This window comes from Xiphias gladius, chromosome 20 (assembly GCF_016859285.1).
Source record: "Xiphias gladius isolate SHS-SW01 ecotype Sanya breed wild chromosome 20, ASM1685928v1, whole genome shotgun sequence".
Classification (NCBI taxonomy): Eukaryota; Metazoa; Chordata; class Actinopteri; order Istiophoriformes; family Xiphiidae; genus Xiphias; species Xiphias gladius.
Genome location: NC_053419.1, coordinates 7,592,133 through 7,612,717, shown reverse-complemented (window position 1 = coordinate 7,612,717; position 20,585 = coordinate 7,592,133). Strand labels below are relative to the sequence as shown.

At 39.1% G+C, this 20,585-nt stretch overlaps 1 protein-coding gene across 1 annotated transcript in view; it reads right to left on the bottom strand.

The window, feature by feature from the left end:
- Positions 1–1,242: 1,242 nt before the first annotated feature.
- LOC120806678 (leucine-rich repeat transmembrane neuronal protein 4) overlaps positions 1,243–20,585 on the bottom strand; it is an 88,369-nt gene continuing 69,026 nt past the window's right edge. Inside the window, exon 3 of the mRNA XM_040158054.1 lies at positions 1,243–1,759. Coding sequence (XP_040013988.1) covers positions 1,436–1,759 — 324 coding nt within the window. The 3' untranslated portion in view covers positions 1,243–1,435. The remainder of the gene's footprint in view (positions 1,760–20,585) is intronic.

The window sequence follows — 20,585 nt, the reverse complement described above, 5'->3', positions numbered from 1 at the left end:
ATACGCAGGTCAAAGAGAAGTCAACGTGCTGGTTCAACATGCTCGCACTAGGCACTGTTGTTCTCTGGGGTGGAGGGAGACAGAGCGCATGGCCAGAGCTTTGCCAACCCAGCAAGATGGTGCTCTTCAAACTGTCCAGTGTGATGAAAGTCAAACATTGACTCAACAATGTTTAAAATGACTGTTTGGGGCAGTGAGAGTGGTTTGACCTTCAGTAAAGTGGACCTTTTTTAAGAATATGTACAATACGTAGCATTCAAATGTATTTATATTACCACAAAAATTCCCCATGATTACCTCTTTAAAGCATAGTGAATCATTCAGCTGGGATTTAATCATATACAAAGACCTGCCATTCTGATGTGCAAAGGGCCCATGTAATGTATGTTTAAGACATTTATGGAACATGCCTTAATATCTCCTTCAAAATGTTTCTGTGGTTGTTGTTGTTCATAGCATCACCAAGATCATGGATGACAATTGAATTGATGTTGGGAGGACCATGTAAAATGCATCATTATGATAAATACCTCTTTAAAATGTCAGTTTCACTACCTCACTTGTATGTAATGCTTGGTTGTTTTGTTAATATGTAAAGACAAGCTCAGTCCATCTGAGACTACCAGGAGATTTGGTTATAATTGTGAATGTGAGTTGGCAGAGGCTAGTTTAATAGAACAACTGGCATTTTAAGAATGCCCTCAGCTAGAGTAGCGTGTGTGCATTAAAAGAAAATATAAGTAAACTCTTTGGTTTGACATGCAAGTTAATGGAATTCAGCATGAAATCCAACATCCAGAGACAGAAAAGAGAGTAAAACAGAAATAGAAACTCTGTCATTACTTGTCTTGAGAAAATGACTCATGATATCGATTTTCCTATTTTAACAACTACTGATTAGAAAATTTAATAATAATCCCACTAAGAAGCCTCCCGCTCTTCACATGATGTCTAGCTCCATCTCTTTTATGTTACTGCTTTCACTTTCTGTGATTGAGAACTCATGTTTATTGCACTTTCCCTTTCACTCCTGACTCAGCGCTAGTGGACTGCCGTTATGCTGTGAACAGGAGCCCCATGATTTCCACATGGGATATGGCAGAGCCCAGATTTGGAAACAAAGTAAAACTTTTTGTCATATGTTGGATTACCTTCCATGAGTCAGTAGTGATATGTTTTCATTAAGGTGCTTTGGAAAGTAAATCAAAATGATCAGCAATGATGTCTCAACCTCTACTGTACTGTATATTGGCGAGACTGTGTGTTTCAGATGTCAAATCCCTAGAGGCAGAATCTGAAAATTTTGTCCTCTATTTCACATAGTCATGTTCTGAAAACAAGGCCCCACTGAATAACCAGCTCTCCTGCCCCTTAATTTCAAAGTCACGGTGAATCAAAGGCCTTAGCCCAACTTCTAAGAACCAGGCTTTGCTTGCTAGCGTCCAAATTTGAGTGTGCCAGTGCGCTCGGTGGGAGGAAAAGCAACGCTGCTGGGACCTTCAGTTGGTGGTCTGAGCGGTGGTGGAGGAGAGCGAGGCCCTGGCAGAGGGGCACCTATGCTGGCAGCAGAGGGCACGGCGGGCAGCGCCACTGTCTGTATAGTGCCCCTATCACACGGTCCCAGGTCCTCCAGGCCCTCCAGGCCCTGTGGGGGTCCCTCATAACCCATGTTGAGCCTCAGGGGTTGATGGGCCTGGCAGTAGTCTATGATAGGCTGTTCATAGCGGTAGAAGGTCAGCGCACCCATCTGGTGAGGGACCTGTTTAGATGGAGAGATAGCAGAGAGGAAGAGACAGACAGAGTGTGATGGAGGGGATAAAGTCGGGGTAGAGGACACAGAGTGAAGGAAATAAAGGAAGAAGGAGGAACAAAAGGGGACACAGAGAAAAAACATTATCCATACAAGTTATCAGTAAACTCTCTATACTTCAGATATACCAAAACCTGATAAATCTATTTACAAGAGGATCAATAATATACAGTAACCAATGTCCTCTTGCAGTGAGAAAAGCTCAGAAAAGTGAGATCAATGAGATCAATGACTGAAATGATTATTGCAGAATTCTTAACGTTTGTGTTGTGGAGGACATTTTGGAAATCATATTTTTGCCGATTTTTTTTTTTTTTTAACTTGATATTCATCTAATTTTAACACTGAAAAGATACGTTTAAGCCAATCAGAAAAATAAAATAAAAGACATATTTTCTCACTTGAACCTGGTGTTATCTGGCCATGCAGATAGTTTTGGTTTACTGCTTTTCACCTTAAATGATTGGAGGTGAGAGAAATTTCATTTGTGGTGTAGTGTAGTGCGAGTATAGATCCAGTTGCTGTTGGTTTTTGTGATCTTGGTGAACCAACTTTTTTAAAATAAACAAAGATTAAGTACTGGATAATTTTTAAACCAAAACTAACAAGCCCTAGATATACTGCAGTGACAACAGCCACAGCTGTATTAGCTGTATGTAAATAGATAATACATACTTTCAAATGATGCTTTGTTTTTTACAATGCAGTTAATTTGTTAAACATTTCATTGTGACTGTGTGACTCCAAGCATAAACCACAGTTAGTTTGGCAGCTCACTGCTGGCCCTCTGTAATCATCTTCACATGGTGACCACCTGAGCCTCCGGCTAGCCAAAACCCATTTGCTGCAAAGACCCTCCAAAATTTGTGCTATGCAGCATCTGCGACAACTTTCTTTTTTTTAAACAGATGTGAGAAGGATTTCCTTCCTGCCCACAGCTATAATGCTCACTGTGACTGTCAGAGGAATACGAAGATATCCATTTGCATGTGAATGACGCAGAAACCACGCTGCAGATGACAAAACTACAGATAGTTTTCCGAGCAAATAGGTCTGCGCTCTGTTCAGTGCCATGTTACTTGTGTCGCAGCCAGGAGCACTCGTCACATCTGGCTATGTGTCTGGTCTTGTGCTCCCTCCCCAAACCTTAACCGAGTGCTAAACAAACAGATGAGACTCTTGTGACACTCCGTCTATCCCCAACGTTAAATCACACACTTATTTGCCTTAGGAAAAGAGGCCAATTAAGAGATTTCTAACAGGCCGTGAAAACAGCAGGGTAAGATGGCAGCTGACCTGGATTAAACACTGCAGCCTGGCGGAGCGACAGATCATCAGATCTGTACACACAGGTGACAAGAAGCACACAACAGCAGAAGCTACAGATATGACACCAGTGCAGAAGACATGAATAATACAACCCCTGACTCTTGAGCAGGCACTGGAAGCAGAGCCCGTGTCACAACTGCACTGCCTTAATACACACCATAGACATTTCATTTCCAACCTTAACCAGTGATGGTAACCAGATCTTGAGAGCAAGATCTTAACCAGTGCTTCACAAAAATGATATTTAAAAGAGTGATCCACTTCTTTAAAAATCAGTTTTTCCAATTTACAAAAAGGAATGCTTTTCTACTTTCTGCCTATTGGTATCTAACCATGCAGAAAGTTTTGGATATGAGTGCAAAGATTATGAGATATCAATCTCTATGATTGGCGCCGTCACTCTCATGCTGTGAAGATGAATTAAATGTCATTTGGGCTTCTCCAAAGCATTGAAATATAACATCTGAAAAGCTCAAAAGCAACATATCCAACTAGAAACAACAGTCTTGTTACCCTGAGCAAGAGACAAGTTTTCATTGAAGAAATAGTCCCGAAGAAAACAGTTGGCGGCAGATGCTGAGACCTCTGAACCTTGGAACATAGTGATCCCAAATAAACTCTAAATTATGTCCCAGAGAAGCAAAGCAGGAGAAATCAAATCAACAGGGTGGATTTGAAAGATAAGAGAGTTATCAGAACAAACAATCCTTGTACATTTATTAAACTTATCATACTGCATAAAGTACTTCTGATAAGAGAAATTATATTAGAGGGAACATACATTAATTTAGGACAGGGGACCTACTGTGTCAATGAAATACAGATATGCTAGCTGAGAAGGGGTAAAATGGAACCACAAGGCTAAGATAAAGCCACTCTGAAAGCATTAACACCAGTTCTGTTTTAGATAAAAGATTGTGTTATTTGTGGTGTGGAGATTTTGCTGATTATTGGTCAACTCGTCAGTGAAGAAAGTGTTCAGGAGCCCTAGATATCTTATGCTGAAAATGTTTATTGAAGCTTGGCCAAGGAGAATGGAGAAATTATCAGTACAAGTTTATGTGCATGATGCCATCTCCATTCTGAAGCCCATTCTGTGCTCAGTCTTTTAACCTTTACAGATTATGCTGAAAATACTTTACGCCCAGAAATGGTCAAACTCAGTGCCCCTACAGGTTGTGTAGTTAGTCTATTGGTACGCTATTCTGTAAACAGGGAAATGTTTTTACCTGTGTTAGTTCAGATCATGTTGCATGTAGCCTTCAGTAAAACGTCAGGGCATCCTGGTCTGGAGCCACTGTTATCTTGCTATACCCATGGATTCTAGCAGACCCCAATCTATGGCATCTAGGGAGGCAAAAACAGCCATCTCCTTTGTCCTTGGCTACTACAGCGATGTTGCTTCACTAACCTGAGATATAACCTCAGACAGCTGCCCAGAGAGAGAAGACAGTGTGCCTTTCAGAAAGATTTGCTGCTGTTTCGCCAGAGACCTCAAGGCCCATGCTTGACCTGTGTAACCCAATTGAAAACCCCTAACAATTTGTAACCTTGACCTTTACAGGAACACGCTTTCATGAAGCAATGCAGCATTACAATTTGGCAATTGTACAAATAAAACAGCTCCTGGGAGCATGTTCAACCAGTAGCATGACTTATATTTTCACAAAATCACCTTTCAGTCTACCTACCCAGCTTTTCTTTCAACTACATCTTAGCACCTCCAGAACCACCACCTTCCTTCTTTCCAAATCTCCTTCCTCCTCAAATACGTAGACTCTATTCAGCAAGACTGACTAATTACATTATAGGCACTCAGCAGATTACTCCCCTCATTTAGATACTAAACCCTTCACCAACCCTGTCATTGCCACTGTAGCCGCCACACCACCAACACCACCAAATCCGCTGCCACCACCTCATCTCCCGTCGCACACCCCAGTCCACCTCAGCTCTGCTCACAGCTCCATGCCCAGGTCCAATGAATTAATTAACCGATATTAACTTCTAACCGTTTCAGTGGATTCTATCAAATTGTCAGGGCATAAATCTGGCCTCGCACAGAGTGTGTGTGCACCTATTTGTGCATGGATGCCTGTGTGTGAATGTATTTGATAGAAAAAGGAGGGAGAAGGGACAGAACGAGAAAGAAAAGAGAGAGAAAAAACGCTACATATAAACTGAGATCAGGCTTTTTATAGGAGCAGCAAATTTTGCCTATATTTTTCAATATTCAGTACAGGTTTACAAAGAATATGTGATGTTGATAGGTTGCATACCTATCATTAGCCTGACTTGGCTTCTTGAACAAAGTCATTAGACCAAAATGCTCTCTGAACAAAAGGTGTTATTGATATTCACCGTCCATCCATGTAGTTGCAAGGTACAGCTAGCTCATTAGGAATGCTATCAGCCACTCTTTGTGCCTCTCAGCATTAGGAAATTATTAATTCCTCACACTGAAAAGTCTGTTGACAGTAGAGACAGCCAAATATGTAAATGGATAACATCTGGTCAGAATAACAAAAACACAAAATAGACACTTCAATTTACTTTCCAAATGTTCTAAAAATACGTGCTTTGGGTGGGAATGAATGATGTTAATTTCAGGGCTTATCTAACGGGCCAAACACTGTGGAGAAGTCCCTTCTCTTTTACAAAATGAGAGCATCACAGGGAAAAATTTTCTTTCACTTTTTGATCTGTCCATTACTAATCACTTAGAATCTAATCCATGCGCTTTTGATGCTATATCCACCAACGAAATCCTCTCCCTCCTTACTGGTTTAGTGCTTAGCATATTTCTTAAGGAAGTTACAGAAACATCTGGACCCCTGTATGAAGAAACAAAACAACAACAACAACAACAACAAAAAAAAAACACATCTAAATTGCAATAATCCACATGTGGAAATCATAATTTATTCATTAATAATTTCATTACTGGTCTTTGCTTCCAAAGTTTAAACACAAAAAAAACAAAAAAACAAAAAACATGGAGGCTGTTGTTAAAATGTTAGTTTTTGGAAGTTTCACATCACACTGATAAGCCCCAGTGAGTGCAACCTGAGATCATAAAGCAACAACCTCTTGGCAATTTCAAGGTCTGAAGACTGAAGACGCTTCCTCCAGTCTGACATAAGGATACAAAGAATTAGGCTGTCTCACTCACTAAATCTATAGCTTTCGGGGCTTGTTGAGCACTAAGCACATGATTTACATATCCAGCTGAATGGGAGACCAATGATGTTATAAGGCAAAATTAGTAGATGTAATGTAGTATTTACTGGTGCTTGACAAATTGGTTTATTTCGTTTTTTGTAGAGAAACTTGCTTTGTGATATAGTGTCTTTATTTTGCAATATCTAACATTACTGAAAAACTCCCATATCTATGCTGTACACAAAGCTGGTCCTGGTCCCAAATTGTGGCTCTCTGAACTTGATCAGTGGTATGAACTGGACCAACCGCAAGGTAGAGCACAGTGGCAACTCTAAACTGCCCATAGGTATGTACGTTAGCCAGACTGGCTGTTTGTCTCTACGTGTCGGCCCTGTCATAGACTGGCGACCTGTCCAGGGTATACCCCGCCTCTCGCCCAGTGTCAGCTGGGAAAGGCTCCAGTGGGTATAACCTGGGTTGAACGTGCTTCGTAGTACAGGCCTCAGGACATTTGAAAGGCCAAACAATGAGCCCAGCAGTTATGAATTATGTGTTTCAGTTTAAGATAGAAGAAGGCACCAGCAATTATCTTCTCTCTGAGACGCAAGACATGTAAGAACCTGGCAACAAAGAAGGGTGCAGGATACATGAAACCTTTTTAATTCTTTTGGCCCATCACTGCAAACATTCAGGTTATGTGAGAGACAGTTGTCATCACATTAAGGGCTCATTGGAAGGTCACAGACAGAAAAGGGCAAGGTTGAAACTGAGCTTTGAAAACAATTTGAGCAAGGCACAATGGCCAAAGTAGTGTTACCGCAATGTTTGGGCATCTCCACAGGAGAACACGTGAACGTATAATGTATATTGTATACTGTAGCTTCCTACCTTTCAGAATACATTTGCATTCAGGAAAAAAAAAACCTCTCTCAACTCCTCAAGCGGCACTGCTGGATGGATTTTTGCCTCTTTGGATCCCTGCCACCAGTACCAGCCTGTGCTTCAACTGACAATGACTGGCATCCTGCCTCTTCCTGGATGTTTATCTCCGTATGCCTGAAGACACTGTAGGGTGACCTTAGACCCCAAAGCTTTGACACAACCTGCTCAAGGAGATTAAGGAAGCCAGACTAGTGTCATCCTCTAAATCTGTTCTTCAACTAGCTTTTATGGGACTTTTTTTTGCTGTTTATGGTTTGATTATCAACTGTGTGACATTCTGTAATTTTTAAAGTGAATTTGTTACACAGTATCTATGACACAAATGTGTGTGTACCATCGTGCACAGTCTAATTAACACATACTTTAAAAACCTAATCAGAGAACTGCAAAACATATTCATCTATCTGTGGATACTTAGTTCCCACATTACTTCATCACAATAGTCATGACTAACTCTTAAAAAAAAGCCCCAAATCCCTAAATTAATTTTTACAGTATTCCAATGCCTCTTAGAACTTGTGTTTCTTTTTGCATTCATGCTTTTTTGAGCAGCTAAGGAGGCAGTAACATTGCCACAGGCAGACAATGCTAATGCCTCCCTGGGCTTTAGGAGCATTACAGTTCAAAAGTCTGCTGCTTTCCCAGCCAAACACTTTGATCCTCTCAAGTCACCGTATTGTGGCACAGAGAAGCATTACAAAGTGAAGAGGAGGTGCAACAGACTCCCACTAAAATGTTGCTTAGGCTTGACTTTTCTACTTTCATTAATTTTCAGTTTTTATGTCTGTAAACCCATGAATTATGTTGGGAATTGTTAGTTATTGTATCATTCTGAGTGCGTAGATCTCTTTTGTCTCCCTCCCCTGGATATCACACAGTATTCCCAAAACTATAATAGATTTTTTTTTCTTTTATCATACATTTTTAATATTATTGTTATTATTGGTTGTTGCTGTAACATTGTTTTCAGCATGTATATGTTTGTCTGTATTGCGTTATTAAATATAAAACAATTTGTAGGCTCGCTATTCATTTTGGGGAATTATTGAAATGAACCATGACTGAGTTACTAGAAATAACTGTTAATTACTCTTTTCTTTGTCTAGTCCTTATCCCTCTAGTCTTCTTTGTACAAGTCTAGAGATATATTACCATAATTCATTTAGGCCCATCTATATTTAAAGCAGACTGTAATGCATATTTGATGTAAAGGTTCAGTGTTTATGCTGTTGAAATTGTTTCAGTATAACCATATCCCACAGTGCTGTGTAGCTGTACAAAGTAATAACTGCCACAGAGAATAAATCTAAGCTTCCAGAGAGCTCTGGGTTTTGTGTTTTTCATACTTTTGCCACCAACTACATTGTCATTCCCTTTGCCATCATTATCTTTTCTTCACTTTTGCTTCCATATTGCTGAATGAAAGATCAAGTGAAAGTTGTATTTACAAAAGTAATGACATTTGGTAATGCATTTCCCTTTAAATGAATGTGAATTGAATATCTTTTCAGGAAGTAATATATTACATATTGTTGTTAATATAATAATGATTGGATTCATGTCGTCAGTGGAGTTACCATGTTTACTACCCTAAAGTCATCACCTTCTTTTAGTGCTAGTAGTAGTGGTAGAATTAGTTGTAGTAGTAGTAATAGTACTGGTGGTGGTGATGTAGCAGCACTGGTAGCTGTACCTGTGGTGGTGGAGTTCTGGCAGTAGAAGTAGCAGAAGTAATAGTGGAGAAAGTCAGTTCTTTTGCAAATAGGACGTAAACAAGAATATAGTCAATGGAGCTAAGACACACTAACAATTCAAACATTCAAATTAAGTACAAAACAGAATAAATAAAAACATTAGAATGAAAAAAAGAAAAAAAGTGATTCAAGAATACAAAACTGTTAAAACCATGTATCAGCAGGATTTCTTCACAGTGAAAGACTTATCAAACATTCTAAACCACTACAGCTTGCAACATGCGATCGTGTTAATAACATATAAATTTGTGAGGTATGTAAATATGCACTTCTATAATGTACATTTGTATTAAAAGGTCCACAGGGGCAATGTATATACAGACGCCTCTTGCTTTCCAGCGGTTTGTTATGTTTTGAAGCATGTGAACATTTAAACATACACCGATCAGCCACAACATTAAAGCTACCTGCCTAATATTGTGTAGGGCCCTCTCAGGACATGGACTCCACAAGACCTTTTAAGATGTCCTGTGGTATCAGACACCAAGACGTTAGCAGCAGATCCTTTAAGTCCTGTAAGTGGCGAGGGTAGGGCCTCCATGCATCACGCTTGATTTTCCCACACATCCCACAGATGCTCGATCGGACTGAGACCTGGGCAAGTTGGAGGCCAAGTCAACACCTTGAACTCTTTGTCATGTTCCTCAAACCATTCCTGAACAGTTTTTGCAGTGTGGCAGGGAGCATTATCCTGCTGAATAAGGTCACTGCCATCAGGGAGTACTGTTGCCATGAAGGGGTGTACTTGGTCTGCAACAATGTTTAGGTAGGTGGTACGTGTCAACGTAGCACCCGCATGAATGCGGGGACATTGCCCAGAGCATCACGCTGCCTGGCTTCTTCCCATTGTGCATTCTGATGAAAATGTGATTCATCAGACCTGGCCACCTTCATCCCATTTTTCTTGATTCCAACACATCAGTTTCAAGATCTGACTGGTCCCTTGCTGCCTATCCCAATCAGTATATCCCAAACCCTGACAGGTGCCATTGTAAGGCGATAATCAATGTCATCACTTCACCTGTCAGTGGCTTTAACGCTGTAGCTGATTGATGTAAACCTACAAATTAATGGCAAAAACCCCATTAATTGAAACAACTAATCCATAATCAAGTGTCATGTGTCTCTCTGTGTCTGTGTGTGCGTGACTGTGAGTCCCCAAGTGCGTGAGTGTAGCCTTTCAAATGTATGCTTCTCTAGTGTGCAGCGATAGTCAGCACAGATGTTGCTAGGCGGGCATCAATGACATGGAGCCCACCAGTCAAGGTTTCCAGCAGAGCAGTGTGCATGGACACGTCTGAGGGGGTGTGAAGCTAAACACCATCAGTTTGTTTTCAGACAGCCTATCTGGAGAGGAAGTCTTCCCAGTTGCATGGGCTGCCTTTTTTTGTTCCAGTATAATAGACTTATTTGCGTATGTGTAGTAGTACACATTTGTCTATGTGTTAACATCTGTGGTAACTAACATAATCGAAGGCTGCATGAAATAATGTTGATGCTGGGAAATCATCATCTCTTCACAATATCATCCTCTCTTAAGACAAAGTTAAAAAAAAAAAAAATTATTTGTAAATATGTCAAATACTTTCTAAAAACAAATAGCACTTTCAAGTATCAAAATTAACCTCTTTTCTCTTGTTGTAAAACATTGTCATCTACATGCATTTCAACTGTGATTTCAGGAGACCAGTTTACCTCACCCATCATATAGAACCACCTTGGACATTGTTAGGTTGTAGCTTGTAGTAGCGGAGTCACACAATGGTTTGGAGTTGTCTGTTTGGAAGTAAACTAGCGAAAACCTTAACCTCTTACAGTTCCAAAGGTGCGGAGATTGCAATGCAAGGCTGAAATGGGTCAATTCCTCCTCTTCCTCCATGTGCTAATACAACAACAAAAAACTGTAGTATTGAATAGAGGAATCACTGTGGTTCTCCGGAGACCTTGTGATCACTAAAAAATGCCCACTTCAAGCGATCAAATCAAATCCGTGAACACTTTGATCATATCTTTCCTGAAATTATACCCTTCCCTCATGTTCCATTTCACCCGGAAATGTGTCACATAATGGAAGCTAAAGATGCTGTAACTGCCATTTCACCGTCTCTTTAAGACCAGCATCCATCGAGTGGGATTAAAGAGGCCTCTCAGGACTGTACTAGTCATAGTCATAAAAGGTCAGTTAACTTCAGAGGCAGAGAGTACAACCTTGACATTTCCTCGTAGAGCTGTGTGTGAAAATGAGTCCACATGTCCACATCTTAAACTAATTGATTCTCTAAACAAGCCGTTAGCCTCCCACTAATTCCTTAATGACTGGAGGCCCCTTTATGTGCAGTGACTCTTGATTACAGGTCTCTGACACACACAACACAAATGCACACACAGATAGACACACTAACAAATACGTACACACCTCTGCTCAGAAAGCTATTTTGAAGGAAGGAAAGGTGAGAGAAAATTGGGGAAAGACAGAGAAGGAGAGAGCTGGATCGAGGCCCCCTTCACGCACCAATGAGTGAACACTGTTGGCTCATCACAACCTCCTCCCACTCTACGGTGCGTACAGTAAAGGAGCTTCTGCAGACCTCAGCAAATGGGCCGTGAAATGTTACTCAATGCTCAACACGTTCTTTAGCCCGGTTTGCTTTCACACACACATCCTGCACAACACGCGATCCCCACTACTGATGAAGGCGGATGCTAAGAATCCACGGAACAAAGGAAATAAGAGAGAAAGCTTGCAGTGTATAGTATGGGCTCACTGTTGTTACAGTTTGTTTTGGCATTCCATGTTATCTCACTTCTGTCAGTACAAATTAAGGCTGCAAATAATGATTACTATCATTGTTAATCGTTTTTTCAATAATCTGTTTACTCTGTTCAGTGCCCTTATGCCAAATTCTTACATTTGGGAAGCTGGAATCAGAAAATGTTCCACATTTTCCAGTGCCAAATACTGACTAATTTATTATTATAATTTTAGATTAATTTTCTTTCAACTAACCATCAACTAAATGAGTAGTTGACTAACCGTTTTAGCCAAATGCATATAATTTCTGATTATTTTTGTACTGATTTTTACTGTCCAACTACTGTAATGATGATAAATGATAAAAATGTTGATACAATCATCTGAATTGTCTTGCATTATTACTGTGCACTCACAGCAATCAGCCCGATGAGCAGCAGCAAGTGACTCCCTGAATTTCTGCCCCTTGTTTTCACCTCTCAGGCAACATACAGGCTGCCCTACCTTTTAAGTGGATGTTGATGGAGGTTGTATGCAGCCTGAAAAGAATTCCTCCAGACACTCTTTAGGGATATAAAATACTTTGCGTACTCTTGCATATTTTTAGAGTAGAAAAATAATTTAATCGATTTTTATTTAGTTAATAGTCTTCTCAAAAGACATTAGCATCAAATATCAAACAAATATGAGGTAGTCCTCTTTTTAATAAATATAATGATGTAAAGGCAACATTATTTATCCAACAGCATCAGAAGAAGAGATTAAACATTATATACGGCTAAATGATTATTTAAGTTTTTCATGTATTAGTTGCCTTCACTCAATAATAAAAGACATTAAGGTGGTGTAATTTAACTTAACCCCATAGCAGTTTCCTTATGCAGCTAAAACCATCTAAGGCATTTTCTTTTTTAAGTTATCTATACACATCACATGCAAATGTACTGTGTATAGGGGCACGCTGATGTTATTTCATGGCTTAACAAACACATTTCAATTGCATCCAGCTCTGCTTACACAGTAAATCTCCTGCAGCCAGTGCCGAGTGCCCAAATGCACATAAAGAAGGCAGAATGACGGGCTGTGTCAAAGGAGAACAATTTGTAGTTTTATTTCTACTGTTCAATAACAAATTCAAAGTACCCAAATCTCTTGGCTGGCGATGTCTTGCTTAATGTGCTGCTTCCCATCGCGGCAGCACAGGCAGTGTGTCTGAATAATGAGCATGACCCAACATAAATGCTGTGTGGCCAACTTGGCTCAACACTGGGAGTGTCAGTCGCACTTTAATCAGGGATATTGGGGAGCAGTGTGCCTGGGAAGGCAGGCCGAGGCTTTTAAAGACCTGACTAATAAGACTTGTCACAGGGAGCTGGACAGCAGCCAGAACTGATATGCAGACCTTCTTCCTATCTGCTCCCCATCCTGCCTCACCAAGCAGCGTCTCAACAGCATTCATACACAGATGGCCTTTTAACAAAGCTGGATATTCACTGATGCAAACAAACAACGCAAAGCATCTTAAAGCAGCATGTGGCCTTCATGGTTAATCATTTTCTCCCTTCTCTCTCTTGGCTCTCCTCATATTTTTCACCCTTGTCTTACTGTTTTAACAGTTGGGATGAGGCCAGGAACTTTTTTCAGAACTTTTTTAAAACACGTCACCACAGTTTCAGCCCTTCAAATCAACACATTCTGTGTCTGATTGGAGTGTGAAATCGCAGCTTGTTTTAATTATTTCTTGGCAAAATTCTACTTCTCACTCACTCCTCTGTCTCTGCAAAGCCGTATAGCAGTGAGGCAGCAAACTGTCCACCACCGTCCCCTTCTCCTATGCTATACAATAGTGTAAGCTGTATTATACTTGTAAGATGTTTGGCAGACCTTCCTGGTCCACAAAGCATTCAATATTATATGTCTGATTTACATAACTTGGATGTAAGCCGGTAAAACGCTGGTACTCATATTTTAAATACACATTGAAAATGCAATGGTAATTAGTAAAAGTTTTACATTTTATGTGCTTTTACCCCTTTGTTTTACTTGACTATGTGCACAGACATGCATGAAAATGCTTTTGAGGCAGAATCACAGCCACTAATTTGAATTAAAGTGATAACAACAACTTATTTGGCATTAATTATGATAGATTGTGGAGTGCTGAATTAATGAGGAGGCGTATGTTTTCATCTGAAAAGGTAATTAGCCATAGGGCTTAAGTAATCGCAGGAAAATCCAGGTTGCTACAGGCAGTCCCTGAGGGGGCAGTTTTGCATACGCTTGCGGCAGAGAAAATCCCTCAAGAGAAAACCTTTTCACTGATAAAACTTGACCCGACAGTTCCTTTGAGGCAAGAACATCTCCAGTTTGAATTTAAATAAGACGCAGTGCAAATGGAACCCAACATTAAAAAATGTTGTCATCTCATCTTGAATTCAGAGAATCTGAGGCAAATAACCTCTTTGATCACCTTACTAATGTCTGACACGAAGTGCAGTCTTGTGCCTGTTTCACCCCTCCTCATTTATTTTAATAAATAAATGTAATTCCCCAGGTAACAATGTGGATTCATCTGTGTCTCTTTGTAATTCTATTTTTTTCAACCTACTGCTGTAAATGATCACCAAAATAACGTTATTAGAATAGAATCATGCGGTCATTTATCAACATACATTACATCTTCACTTTGTCATCCCCTTCATTTTTAATCTTGATGAACTTGACCTGCAGTAGTCGGTCTTACTTTGTAGTGTTGTTATCTTGCTGTTGGTTTTATATTCAAATTCTCATTCCGTTTTTGTAGCACCTTGTAGCATTTGTACCTTGAAGTTTTTGGTTAGTGTCTATATTATAATTATGTGTCTCTACACTGTAATTCTGCTACCGCTACCTCTGCTCACTCTCTACATTTGAGGCCTGCTGAATGTCTGTCTGTCCTAGAAGATGGATCCCGATTGTGTTGCTATTCTTGATGTTTCTTTTGTTAAGTCTTTCCCGTTGAGGCAAACTTATATTATCAAACTGGACGTTACCTGACTTATGTATAGACCTGTTGCACCGTGACACACGCTAATATAAGTAAAGGACAACCAAGAATTTGGCAAAGGAGTCAGACTGATTGTTTAATGAGAACAACAACCAGTAAGTCTCCCTTCTTAGTTTTCTGTGTTGTTCTTCTCGTAATGCACAATGAAAACAGAGCATAACATGTTGCTGAAAGCAGAAACAAGCAAACACTGGATGACAGGACCGATGGCACCATACTAAACCTTATGAGATGCCTGTTTAGCAAATGGTAATTAAAACTGCCTGAATCCTCAAATACCTGATAAATATTTCATCGGGTGGCTCTTGGTGATTGCTATTGTAATGCAGCAACAATATTCAATCTACTTTAGTGAAATTATCATGACCCCCCCCACCCACACCCACACACACACACACCAACCCCCGCCCCCCGCCCCCCCACCATCCTCCCACCCACTCTCCCTCCCACACACACACACACATTTACAAACACAGACAGCACTATCCATGAACACACACCTGCATACATATTAGGGTTGTGAAGGAAAATTCAAAATGTATTTATTTTATCAAATTAGAAAAAACAAAAGCAGACATTCAATTGTGAAAATCAATAATCAATTTAAAATCAATTTTTTGGCTGTCTGTCTCGTGAGTTCTCGTTTGGGCCTGGGCCACTGCACTGAATGTACTGAATGCACTGCGTGACGGACAGGAGTCACGCACACAATGTCACCTTCATTTCTTGAAAATGAAATATTGGTGAAGCTGAAACGGACAAATAATTCAACAACAATGTGCTAATGATGGCAGAGAGTTCACAACCCAACTTGGCTGCAGAGAGAGTGATTTGCACTCTGAGCAATCTTAAAATGCCCTGTTTGGAAATACTTCGGATTTTGGTCATTAGATGGCAAAATTGTGGAACCTCGAGCTAAAGTTGTATGCAAGCTCTGTAAGCTACAGTTAGCCTATTACTACAGCGCTATCAACCTGAGGGCACATCTTGAAAATATGCACCCAAGTAGTTGTCTCTCTCTTGTATTGGTTTGCCCTCTTATGGACATTATAAAAATAGATATTCGAATGGGCCCTGTTACAAAAAGCAAACAATCACACCTGTGCTAATTTTAGTATCTTTTGCACCTATATCTAATATCTAGATGCAATAATAAGCAACAACTGCTGTGTAAAAATTGTTTAGATTTTTTTTCTACACAATAAAATAATAGCAACAATACATATATATGAATAGTTGTTTCAATGACTGAATTCAAAAGGAAAAAAAAAAGACTGCAAAAAAAATATCTGCACATCATTCATTCTTTGGCTTTCATTCAATGCATGCTGGGACAAGTGCCTACTCCTAAGAACAAGCGTGTATAGAAAAAAAAGGATAAATGTCATGCCAGTGTACAATATGAAAGAAGGGTCGATGAAAATAATAATAAAAAAAAAACTGTGCTCTTCTGCTGTCATTGAATGAAAGATCTACTATCAAAACTCACAGTTTGAGTGATTGCCCTCTTAGACCCCCATCACTTTTTAATATCACAGTTACACTTTCAGTTCCAAACCATGAAATGACTCTTATACCCCCTGAGGAGTTTTAGGCATGGGCAGGATTTCAGAGCCCTTCTGTTAAGAGATGAGGTAACACAACCAGAATAGAGTGGTCCAGGGGGTTCAAAACCTGACAACATTTTTAAACAGCAAAATACCCCAGTCTGGTGCACTTTGACCAACAGTCTGTCCAAGCCTACTGCAATATGTTTCCATGCACTGTCAGGCTTCCTGTCATTGTCTCTCACCTCCCTGCTAAGCCTCCGAGTTGTTTTCTTACCTTGTCGTCTTTTTTTTCTCCTTCTGCCATCTGTACCTGCCTCTGTCATCTTGTCCTTTCTTTCATTTAGTTCAGGGTGTACAAATGGAACAGAGACACAATAAAATTATCGAAAACTGTAAGCAAAGCTTTAACAATGTGGTAATAATCTCTCCCTTATCTATTTTATTTAAAAGGAAAACTGATTAAAAACAATCCAAAATATTTTCTTTTGAAAACTTTAACCTCTATCTACTCTATGCTTTGATTTGCTTGTTAGAAATGGAAATATAATTTCATTCTCAACTTATTTTAGGAATCAAATGGCTTCTTACGTCATACTCATGTGCAAATCCATGTCTTACCTAATCTGTCATCTTTTTTTTCAGATTTATTTCACTAAAAAAATTAATTAATTAACTTGCTAAAACAAAACCAAAAAAGTTAACTGTAATGCATCACAGGGACACAGAGTTGCTGATGGCAGATCCTTTGCAGTTTTAGTGGTCTGTTAATGCAAATCCAACTCCAGTTAAGAGAACTGACTTACTGTGAAGCTGCTGAAGGAGCTACATGACTGGAATCAGCTTAGTGTAAATTAGTTTGACTTAAACAAGGTTATAAGTTGGTCTTAATCCATATTTAATTGCAGTTTTCATTATATTTTAAATTGTTAATTTATTTTTATATTACTGTATTTTGTTTTAAGTAAAGGTGTAGTTCAACTTAAACCTCCAACACGAATAATAAAAGCAAGTAAGCAAGTGAGTTTCAAGTTGACAGAGTTGCAGATATGGAAGTAAATCGCTGTCATGATTTAATTTTCTCAGCTCAAAGAAATGTCGGGACAAACCTGACAAGCCTGTCCTCCAGCTGACAAGCTGACTAATGAGCTGGCAGACTGCAGACACAACAGACAAATTGCAGAGAAACATCAGATATAATAGATATAATAGTGAATAGTGAACACACTTTGGTAGATGTAATGTCTTAATATATCTTACTGTGCTAAGAAATAATGAGTAGCTCAGCTGTAGCCTGTAGGAATTTTACTACAATGGTCCCAGCCAAGCCGAGTGTCAGCCCAAACTAGCACTCTGGAGTCCACCTGGCTGACAGTGGCAGTCTGCTTGCCACTACGCAACTGACTGGTTTTTTTGCCGTTTTTGAAAATATGACAAATAATTCCTCACTCAGTCAAACAGCTGCCCTTTGTCTTTTAGATCACAGAAATAGAATCTTATACTGTATATCCATATATTGTGCCTTCTCTTTTCTGGTACATTTTCTGGCTTTCCATATCCTTCTCTGACCTCTATGTCTAACATTTTCCCTTACTCAAAATTAAAGTCACTGTTTGGCAGAACCCACAGCTAAACACACAGATAAAACCAAGCGTACACAGGCAAGTGCAGTACTGCAACAGAATTTAAAGCTGATACATGTAAAATAACTGGCCTGTTCTGCCCTGACTACTAAATCAAACATCCCCCGCACGCTTGTGCAGTGCGGATCTGTGGGAATAGCACTCATACTGGACCATGGGCGGCAAGAGGTGACAGAAATTTAGTGACATTTGGTGACATTTGTATGTAATAATTTGATTTTAGTTTCATGTCTATTCTTGTTTTTGTCCTAGTTTCAATTCTTTTACAAGTTAACACAATAGAATTATTTGACTAATTACAAAGCAGTTTGTGTCTGTATGGGTATTTGTGGAAGTCTGACTCAAATGCTGGAAGATTATTATAATTGTTATCATTATTGCCATTGTTTTTTTTTGCTCAGTCTCAACTCCCTTTTTTTACAGGCTTATGGAATAATCACCACTTGTCTAAGCGATGGCTGCCATAAATTGCTTTTAAAGGATAAGTTAGACTACTCAAAACCGCTATCAATTGACATGTGAGTGGCACTGTACATGTCATGTTTCCATGAAAAAACAAACACAAACAAAACAATTTATTCATTGGTTCCATATTATGTTGACATTGTTGTTACTCCAACAGCTGCTAACCGGCTACATCTGGTAGCAGCTGTTGAGTTTGTTTGTTTAAAGGGCAGAGGCTGGTGACAACACCACTGATCTGAAAAATGACATCATTAATGATGTCAAAGTGACACGATGAAATAAAACTTGACATGACTGGATATCTTTTCTTTCATAATGCCATTATAAAATAAAAAGACTTTTGAAAAAGGAAATTTTGAAACAAAAATGTCTGTAATGAAATAAAAATGATATCCGAAAATTTGGGGTATTATGAACATGAATGATAAAATATCAGAATAATCAATTGAGTTTTAATAATTCCTTCACTTATTTCACAAATTTTGGTTAATTTATATATTTTACATAATTTAGTCTTTTCATAATGTCTTCTTTATTTATATAATATTGAAGCATATTCCAAATATACAATAACCTAATTAATGGGACATTCTGAGCCTTAGTAATATCAAAAAGATCCGTTGATATTGTAAAAACTCAAAAAAACAAAAGTTAAAATCAAATGGATTTTGTCAGTCCTATTGCCATTCTTTTTTTTTTTTCTTATTTTCATTTAAGATTAATCTGTTTTAAGTTTCTGGTAGTACAGTTCCCATCATGCATCATGGAAAGAGATACTCCATTACACACTAGAAATTTCTGTTTGTACTGTAATCATGATCAAGATCTGAAATAATAAGGGATGCCTTTTTGGTATGATTTTTTTTTTTTAAGGTAATTTAAGTTTTTTTGTCCTCATTAGACATCAAAGACATGTAGCACTGGAGGGAGCAAGTTCTCCTGATTCCAGCAGTATGTGTATGATCTTTTCATGTTCCAGTTTATCTGAGTACTGAGAAAAACAGGTGTGTTTTTTGAAACAAATTATGTCAACTGTGTGCTAAGCGTTAATAACCCACCGTATCTTGCAGTGATAGCTTGCCACCCTTGACGTAAATGAAATAAAAATTGAAGTGAAAACCTGATACACAGTAAGGTTATAAAGGTCCAGTCTGTGAAATGAAACCGCATAAGACAAAGCCGCATAAAAAGGTACCATCAGCTTGACAGAATGTGTCAGATTTATGCCTATGGATAGACATGTTTCTGTATGTGAATCATCTCATTCTCATGCCAGATACTGGCCACTTGATGTGCAGCACACCAATGTACAGGGCATGCAGACGACTGATGATGTCACACGAGCCTTATCGCATCTACAAGGCTCAAAATGCAACGCATTGTGCTATACGGAGAACATCAAAAACAAACAAAAAAAAGGGAAGAAAAGACTGAGGACACTTCCTTCAGCCTCACTGACATCTAACATAGAGCCAGTCCCACACATCTTGTTTGGTAGTGTAGACATGAAAGCTGCTGGTGGCTCCTGCCTTTTTACTGCATTTCTCCCAGGGTAATTGCAGTTTCTTCCTTACTTTTACAGCCCTGTCAGTCTCCCTGAGCTAAATGACAGCCTAGTGGTAACCGAATTACAGGGAGGAGAGGGAGCCAAGAATCACCTTCCTCTGACTTGCTTGCTAAGTGGTCTGATTGTGTGGTCATGTCCTGGGCATTAAGGCAACTGTTTCCATGGTGATTTCCCCGGAAATATATTAAAAAGTTTTTCCAAGTGTCTGATGCAAAGTCAACTCAATTATTAATACTTGATATTTTAGTTTCCTGCCATTACCGGAAAAATCAATTATTTTCCAACCTGTAGAAATCACCACAGTGTCACCAATTCCCCTGAACATGGAGAATCAACTACCACTTACTACTTATTTTTTTTCAAATTTAGTTTAATGGCAGTGAGGCTTAGAACAGCGTGTTCTTACCAAATAAATGACAAAAGTAATATGTTCATGTTGAGTGTCTGAGAAAAATATGCAAAATTGTTAAGAGGGTTTTCACTACCATCTTACTGCGATGATCTGTCTCATTTTTGGCTGTGAAATGCTGTTTTAAATCACAGAATGTGGCACCCCAGAGTAGCTGTC